Below are 8,381 nucleotides of genomic sequence, written 5' to 3'. Positions count from 1 at the left end.
ACTTACTTGCTATGACAATGCAAGAGCAAGTCAATGATAAATGTCTGCCATGCTTTTTCTTTACTAAGTGCATCTAAGGCTGTTGGAATCAAAGCAAAGCACAGTGTCATCACTTCCAATGCTTCACAACAAACGTGTTCATCTTCCATGTCAGGTTCATTCCCTGCATTTGTCTGTAAAATTACAAACAAGAAATGACTTGGAGATACAGTTAGGAACATAAATGACTTTTAGTTATAAACACAAAATTAAATATTTACTTACCAAAACAACCTCCCCTCCCAAAAATCTCTCTCTTTTTTTGGTCATTAGTTTTACTTACACTGAGTAACATTCTATACAATTTGAATTAAGGAAAGGGCTAAGCTAGAGAAAAAGACAGACAATTATGAATAAAAGCTATTGTGGTTCCTCTTCTAAACAGTACAAAAATTTCAAAATATTATAGTAACATCACTAACAGTTAAATTAGTATCAAATTTGTCCCATATTCACTTATTAAGTTCCTAGAATTTGCAATGGATTGTACTAGAAACAAAAAAAAAAGTTTTTCCCTATTAAGGAGTTTAATTTTCATCATACTCAACTCAACAAACATTTAAGTAACTACTATATACAAAGTGAGAGGGGTCAAATAAAGCAGGATGAAAAACTGAAGAGGAATGGATCACTTTGAGGAGAGGTAGGTTAAAAAGTGTCAGGAAAGACTTCCTAGGAGATTATGGTACTTTAGCTTGGTCTCAGAAAAAAGAGGAGAATTTCAGCAACAAGAAATATGGAGGGAATTCATTTTAAGCATGGGAGGCTATTGCCTCCTTTGCAAATGTGAAGATATGAGGGAGAAAGATGACTGAATAATTCAGTTTGGATGAAATATTGAGTGCTAAAAGAAAACAGTATGTAATAACAAGTACAGAAAGGTGGGATATGATCAGGTTTTAAAGGGCCCTGAATATCAGAGGTAAAGAGTCTATATTTTATTCTGTAGGCAATATGGAACTATTGAAACTCTAACCAGTAATCCAAGGATACCATATTATGGTAACATAAAAAGATTCATTTTATCATTGTGTAGCTTAATTAAAAACAAACAAAACAAAACACAACACTGTATTTCTCTAGTTAGATGCCTTTGGAGAATTTATAGTTTGTTTATGGTAAAATTTTGTTCAAAAGTCATCATTTATGTAACTCTTAAATTTTATAAGGAAACCATCTCACGACTCTAAAAGATTTATAATTCTGCCTGAGTAGGTACCTTTTCTCATGACCTGCCTACCCTAATTAGTATTAAAGTGCTTAGTGCCTACTATGTGCTCAGGATTCTATGAAAAATAAAATAGGTTATCCTCAGTGAAATACAACTAATGTCGAGCAAAATAAGTGCTTAAATAAATCTGTCATTTACTTATACCTCCTAGACAAAGGACAAGAGATACAAGTAGGCAGACTTTATCAAAGGCAGAAAGGTGAGTAAGTTAAACATGACCAAGTATTATCTCTCCTCTGTATATAACCTGAATTATATACTAGAAGAATATGAAATGACCAGGTATCCAAAATATATACTTGAGCAAATAAGTGCCCAAAAAGGCTGGTTAAGGTTTCCAGCTATTTAAGAAAAATATTTCACAGCAACTTATCTACTGATATAATCAAGAAGGCAGAGAAACAGGTCTAAGATAATGAGTGGAAAATAATTAACTGTTACATTATTGACAGTTACAAAGACAAGACTCAAAGATCTATTGCTGCGGCACAGAGTAAAATTTGTAACCTTTGTGGATAACAGAACATAAAATTTCAGGTAGTTCTATAATATTGTAAAGATTTCAAGATGATCTTAGGAACAAAGTATGCCTGCTTCTCATTAGAAAGATAGGTTTCTTATCCATGAAATCTTTGGCCATAGCAACCTATTAAATAACAAATGGTCCTCAATTCAATTTCATTATCCAGTTTCTATCAAAATGACACGCTATTAGAGGAAATGAAACACATCAATATCAATATTCTTGCTATAAATTGAGACAAAAGCCAGTTGCAGTGGAAAGACAAATCAAGGAATTGGTGGGGTTGTTTTTGCTGTGTGTCTGTCCAAAGGCAACAAAAAAACACCATTTTAAGAGAAACTTAGTTTTGATAAAAAAAAAAAAAACATTTTAATCAGACCAAGATGCAATTTAGTAGTCAATGACTAATGCAAAAGTAGGCATAAAGGAAAATGGTGAAAAAATTCTGTAAAATATGACTCAGGGCTAAAAAATATCACAAGGTCAAAGGTCTGTAGACTAAACAGAAGTCATGCACTTATGGATCACAAATTCTTTAAGAAGAGAATTGGAGTGTCACTAGACACAGTGAGCTCCAAACCTCACAAACTACAATAACAACAAAACCAAACCTGTTTTTATCTTAAAAGACAGCAAAGGGCTAGTCAAACAACCAGCATTTATTAAACACCTACTATCTGCCAAGCACTACGAGTTGGGTATACAAAGAAAGGCAAAAGTTAGTCTTTGCTCTCAAGGAGCTCATAGTCTAATAGTAGAGACTACCTGCAAACAACTATGTACAAATCTTAGAGAAGGTCACTAGCACGAAGGGCATCAGGAAAAAGGTTCTTGCAGAAGACAGAATTTTAGCTGAGATCTGAAGGAAATTTAGGGATGCTAGGAGGGTGAGACAAGAAGGAACAGAATTTCAGGGGGATAGTCAGTGAAAATGAAGAATTAGAAGATGGAGTGTCTTGTGCAAGGAAAAGCAAGGAAACCAGTGTCACTTTATCACAGAGTACTACAGGTGAGTAAGGTATAAAGAGACTAGCAAGGAGAGCTATGGTTATGAAGAGCTAAGGTTATGAAGGATTTTGAATCCCAAACATAAGATTTTCTATTTGATACTGAAAGTAATAGGGAATCACTGGAGATTACTGAATAGGGGAGTAACATGGCCAGACCTACATTTTAACTCATATTACTGATGTTGGGGGTCCTTTCTGAATCAACTATCTATATGTAAGATTATCAACTACTTAAATGAGGGATCAAAATCAAGACAAAATTTAAAAATCAAAATGAGGAAACAAAGAATATAATTAAAATCACTTTAAGATTATCTATTTATATAAGCTCTTCATGCTTAAAAATAGTAAGTGGATAAAAGAACTGAGATAGGCAAACTGCAACTATTTCTGATGGAGTTTAACTGTGAGAAATAGATTTTTATAAGATGGAGGCAAAAAGAAACTAGAAACTACTTCTATCAGAAAAATGTCTGATTTCTTTGCCAAGCAGGATGAAATGATCCTAAAGGCCAATATCAATTTAAAATACAATAAGCATGCAAAATTATATGGAAGAAGATGGTAGATTATGAGCAGTTCAGTTTTAGGTATAAGTGAAAAGCAGAAGATGAAATAACGAATTTACAGAAAACTTAGCAAGATAAGCTAATTTACACCAAGTTCGCTTAATGATAAAACTGGAAGAATAAACAGGAAAAACGTAAAACATCAATATTTATAAAACAATATTTTTTCCAACAATGACAGCGGAACACACTTTTTGGACTTCTTTAACATCACACTCCCAGATGTGTTTTCCCTAGAGAAACAATACTAATGAAAATGACAGAAAAATATTGATTAAACATACATATAAGAGGTCTGTGTTGGAGGTAACAATTGTGAGGGAGTCAAGAGGTTAATTCAAGATAACTGAAAAATAGGAGGACACCACACACTTGAGGAAGAGAAGAAATGTTGATTTTACTTTCTGGTCCTATCAGATGGGTCCAACTGCACTGTAATACTCTGACTTCTGCTCAAAACCCTTCCAGAAAGATCACAGGAAAAGGGTGGAAAGATTGATTAAAGTTTAAAATCCATCACCCTTTCTTGGCAACTACAACTGTTTCAGAGATGATAAGCATTAAAATTCATTTGTTACCCACTACTACCATTATGGCTAACAAATAAATGACTATCACACTTTATTGTCCTTATTCTTCTTTTATTCAATCACTTGCTACCTAATGGAAATGGAAGAGGAAAGGGAACGAGCATTTATACAGAACCTAACTATGTGCCAGGCACTGTGTGAAGAGCTTTAAAAGTAAACTTTCTCAAATACCCACCCTCCTGTTTATTCAACCTCACTCCAGCCTTGCTTGTTCATCTTTTCCATTGTGGATGGAATTCCTGTTACACACTATTCAAACCAGGGTGGCTGTTATGTAGTACTCCAGATCATTCTCCTTCCTGTCTCAAAGAATCTGTACTAGGCACATTGTCTACTTTCATGCTCTAATTCCTGCCTTTAAACCCAAATCTTCAATACTTATATGGGATGCTCCCTTGAATATCCTTAATTTCTTTTATTTTTCAATTTCCTAAAATCTCACAACCTATCCCTTTATGATACTTCTGCCATGACATGCAGGGAGGTAATGCCCTAAATCTCACCATAAACCATAAGAGTTTCACAATCCACAATGGATTTCACATCCATTTATTCCTCAATTTGACCACATAAGTTCCCATCATTCCACCTCTCCTTATAATCTTACTCTTCCTAAACTTATTCTTAATACTTATTTTTGATAACCCATCCATCCCTCAGTGCTTTCTAATGCTAATATATCACCCTGCTCTGATTTCGTTTTCTTCCCTTCCCAAACTTAACCTTATCTATGGTTAATCAATTCAACTTTATACAGTCAATTAGTCTTAAATGCCTTGATCCTCTTGTTCTGTCACTACTTCAAGTCTTACCAAACTTATTCCCACAATCCTTCTCTATTCCTCATGTAAAAATCAATGGATACACTGCTTTTTCTGTTCATGCATTCACTTTGTAAGCTCTTAACCCTTTGCAACCTGATCTCATCTTTCAATGGAAATTGCTTGCTCCAAGTACCAATAATCTCTAAATGATCAAATCTGATGTTGTTTTCTTATACTTATTCTTCTTGACCTCTATGCTGCATTGGATACTGTGCAACAAGCACCCTGCTAGCGATAGCAGGCATTTAAGAAATTCTTGATTATTTTAAAAGAGTGATCTAAAAAATATTTTTTCTACCTCTACAAAATCTTTATGAGAACAAGCTACATGTGTCATTAAGGACATTTTCAATCAAGGTATAAGAAGGAAATAGGGACATTTTTTGCTAATAATATTCTCCAGTTGTATGGAAGGTGTGAAGAATCTAAGATCACACTGTACAATTAATGCTTGTGAACTATTAAAATAAAACATACATACATACATACATTTGATTTAGCAGAACACCATCTAAAAGCCTCCCCCTCCAACAAGGGGCTCTCTCATACTAGGGATGTGGAAACCATTACAGTGAGAACTATTGTCAACACATGATAATTATATGTACCAGTTAATCTTCTATAAACAATAATTGGTTATTTTAAATACAGAAATGATGAACATTACATCCTCAAAAAGCAACTGTTTTAGTTCAAATAAATACATTTGTTTATTTCTTACCTTCTCATAAATTTTACTAATATCATCATTTGAGCTAAACACCAGTTGTACTGACCCACACCCTGATGCCCAGACAATTTTTTGTACAGCTCGAATAACACAGATATCAGGGATGTATTTTGATGCCTGAAAAGAAATAGAGAAAATATTAAAATAGTTTACAAGCCTATTAAAGTGGAATCACTGGAATAAATTAGTTTTCTTTTAGTAGAAAATACATTAATTACAAAGCACAGAGGAACTTAATGTTTCTATATATTTCTTTGTGTCATTTGACATATTATCCTAATAACTTCTCATATGTTTAAAATAGAAAAAATATTTTAAGGAAAAATCTGCAAAGTGGGCTTGCTAAAGGAACAAGGTATACATGTGACCTTTCATTAAGAAAAAAACCTTAAAAATAGGATAAAATGTTACCAATATAGTACCCAAAACAGTAGTTTATCATAATTCAAGTAATAGATAAGAGAAAAAGCAAAATTGAAATTTGAAGAAATTCAACCAAAGATTTAGTAATGTTTTCGTTTTCTAGTATCAGAATACAAAAGAACAGGAGAATAGAATAAATATTTCACCACTTTCTTTTCCTTCAATAAACCCATTTTCCCAAACTAAAAATTAAACAATTTTTTATGGTTAATACTAACCTCATCAGATATCTGCTGGGCAAGACGAATTGCCACATTTCTAAGCATACATTCAGATGTTGGATTAGGAATGTTCTGAAGGGCATTCTGTAGCACCACTGCTTGATCATGAGTAGCCTGATTTATCTGTTAAAAAAAGTCCCACAAAATGAAAACTTGAACCACTTCTATGGAAAGAAGTCTTGGGAGTTAGACTTAAAATGGGAATTGACAAGTAAAAAGTTACTCTATTTCAACTTCTAGATACTTCATCTGTGTGCATATGCCAACACTGTCAATATTCTACACCTGGCAGAACAACTTTTAAAAAATATGACCAAAAAACTAATCAATCTGCAGGAAAACTAATGATGAGCCACTCCAAATATAGCTAGGCTTATCCCTGAATAAGAGACATAAAATCTATTAGCAGGCCTCAAGGCCTTTCCACCCTGGGACAGTTTGCCAGAGCTCGTGCACCCCTGTCATGAGCCATAAGAACACACACAGGCAACACAGTGTAGTAGAAAGTACACTGGCTCTAGTCAGAGGTCTTGGATTCAAGTTGCAGCTACTTTCTACCTAAACTAACATTGGGAAAGATGGGGCTGAACTAGAAGGCCTCTTGACTTTTAGATATAAGATCCTATGAGGGTAATCTCCATACTATTATAATCCACTGGATCGTTGACTTTTATTGGAGGAAATTGCTATATTCATATTTTTTTCCTCCATTAGATTTTCTGAATGATAATTCTTTGGGAAAATAGAAAATCAGAAAAGATTAATCCTTTTTTCTATGTAGAATGCAAATTCCTACAGTAAAATTCAGGGCTGAAGACTCTGAAAGTACAATGCAAAAGATATTCAAATCTAGAATGTTTTTTTTTTTTCTTTTGGGGGGTTAGAAGTAGGGTGAGCAAAGGAAAGAAGGGAAGGGTATGTGGAGAGTACTTTTGTGCAGCCAGTTCTTTGGATCTCTAGAAGATTTCTGGAGAGGTAGACCAGGATGAAAACAAAGGCAAAGCATGGAGTTAGAACGAATCAAGAGTAGAGATGTAACATATGGGAGTTTAGAGGCTGGTAGTGAGCTAACCTTTCTCAGGATGAGCTAGACTAACACTGGTCTGGTTCAAGGCATTTATCACAATGTTAGACTTAAGTCCTATGTTAACTTTTGGTTATTTTAGGCATTAAAAGACCTTACTGTTTGTTTTAGATCTCAAAATCAGTACCAAAGTTAAACGGTGGCTTTCAATTTGGGTCAAGACTATTTTAAAGCTTAGATAAAACTTGGCAGAATGATGATTGTTATATGTAAAAGACTGAAAATACATCTTTAAACATTTTGTGGGTAAATCTTGAATTATTTATTCTGATTTGGCAAGCAGGGTAATGAAAATAGTGTGACATACTGGTATTAAAAAATTTTTTTTTTACCGGTGACATGGGATTTGTCCCTTCTGCAACTGGTTGACAAGCTTCTGCCACAGCTCGAACATGGCCATAGCCGACGGCAGTTAGCAATAATTTGGCGATTTTAAGAGCATTAAGGTAGGCACCCCTTCGAGTTTCCATATCTGCATTTGGCAGGAAATTATTTCTAGTAAGCATGCTCAGGACAAGAGGCAAGCCACCACTTTTTAAGAAATTATACTGAAAGTCACTGGCATCTTCACCCAGAGGTGCATTGGCAGGCATCAACAAGGCATAAACTACCTGAAAAAGGGAAAAAATAAATAAATATACACACAAAGAATATCTTTGCAAATCTCTTCAATTTTTGTGTCTCCAATTGTCTTTGATTATTACTAATAGGTTTTCATTACTATTTTACACAAAAGTCAAAGAAAACTAAAAGAGAAAAATATGAAAAAGAAAGAAAAATATTACATACCTCTGTTAGATATAGCACTTGTGAGGCAGAAGGACCAAAGAAAAGTGAGTCAAGAGATGGACTGAGGCTGCTTTCTCCAAGTTTTGCATGATCTAAGCAAATAGCTCTCAGCTTTTCAACTGTAGTATTATCTGAAAATTTAAAAACTGAGCATTATGGACAGATTTAATTTAAATATTTAGCATCAAATTATAAGATTAAAAATCATGAGTCAAGTTATTAGACCAATATTTATTGGTCATAATCTTTGAACTGGTAAAGAGTTAAGTCTGACAGGCAACCCTGCCATGGTGGATAAAATGCTAAGAGTCAGAGCCAGGAAGACCCAAGTGTTGCTGGGCAAGTCAC

At 34.1% G+C, this 8,381-nt stretch overlaps 1 protein-coding gene across 4 annotated transcripts in view; it reads right to left on the bottom strand.

Annotated features, from left to right (window-relative positions):
• The window catches only part of USP9X (ubiquitin specific peptidase 9 X-linked), a 269,058-nt gene that overhangs the window by 85,128 nt on the left and 175,549 nt on the right, over positions 1–8,381 (bottom strand). For all 4 annotated transcript variants that reach the window (XM_069065713.1, XM_069065714.1, XM_069065710.1 and 1 more), the window contains 5 exons: positions 8,034–8,164; positions 7,577–7,855; positions 6,158–6,283; positions 5,508–5,633; positions 7–173 (listed from right to left, as the gene is read on the bottom strand). In XM_069065713.1, the coding sequence (XP_068921814.1) occupies positions 7–173; positions 5,508–5,633; positions 6,158–6,283; positions 7,577–7,855; positions 8,034–8,164 (829 nt within the window). The remainder of the gene's footprint in view (positions 1–6; positions 174–5,507; positions 5,634–6,157; positions 6,284–7,576; positions 7,856–8,033; positions 8,165–8,381) is intronic.

This window comes from Petaurus breviceps, unplaced genomic scaffold (genome assembly GCF_028583685.1).
Source record: "Petaurus breviceps papuanus isolate PSGF00001 unplaced genomic scaffold, PetGlider_PUasm1.0 90700, whole genome shotgun sequence".
Taxonomy (NCBI): Eukaryota; Metazoa; Chordata; class Mammalia; order Diprotodontia; family Petauridae; genus Petaurus; species Petaurus breviceps.
Note: the sequence above shows the minus strand (reverse complement) of the source record. Positions and strands in the feature narration are given on the sequence as shown.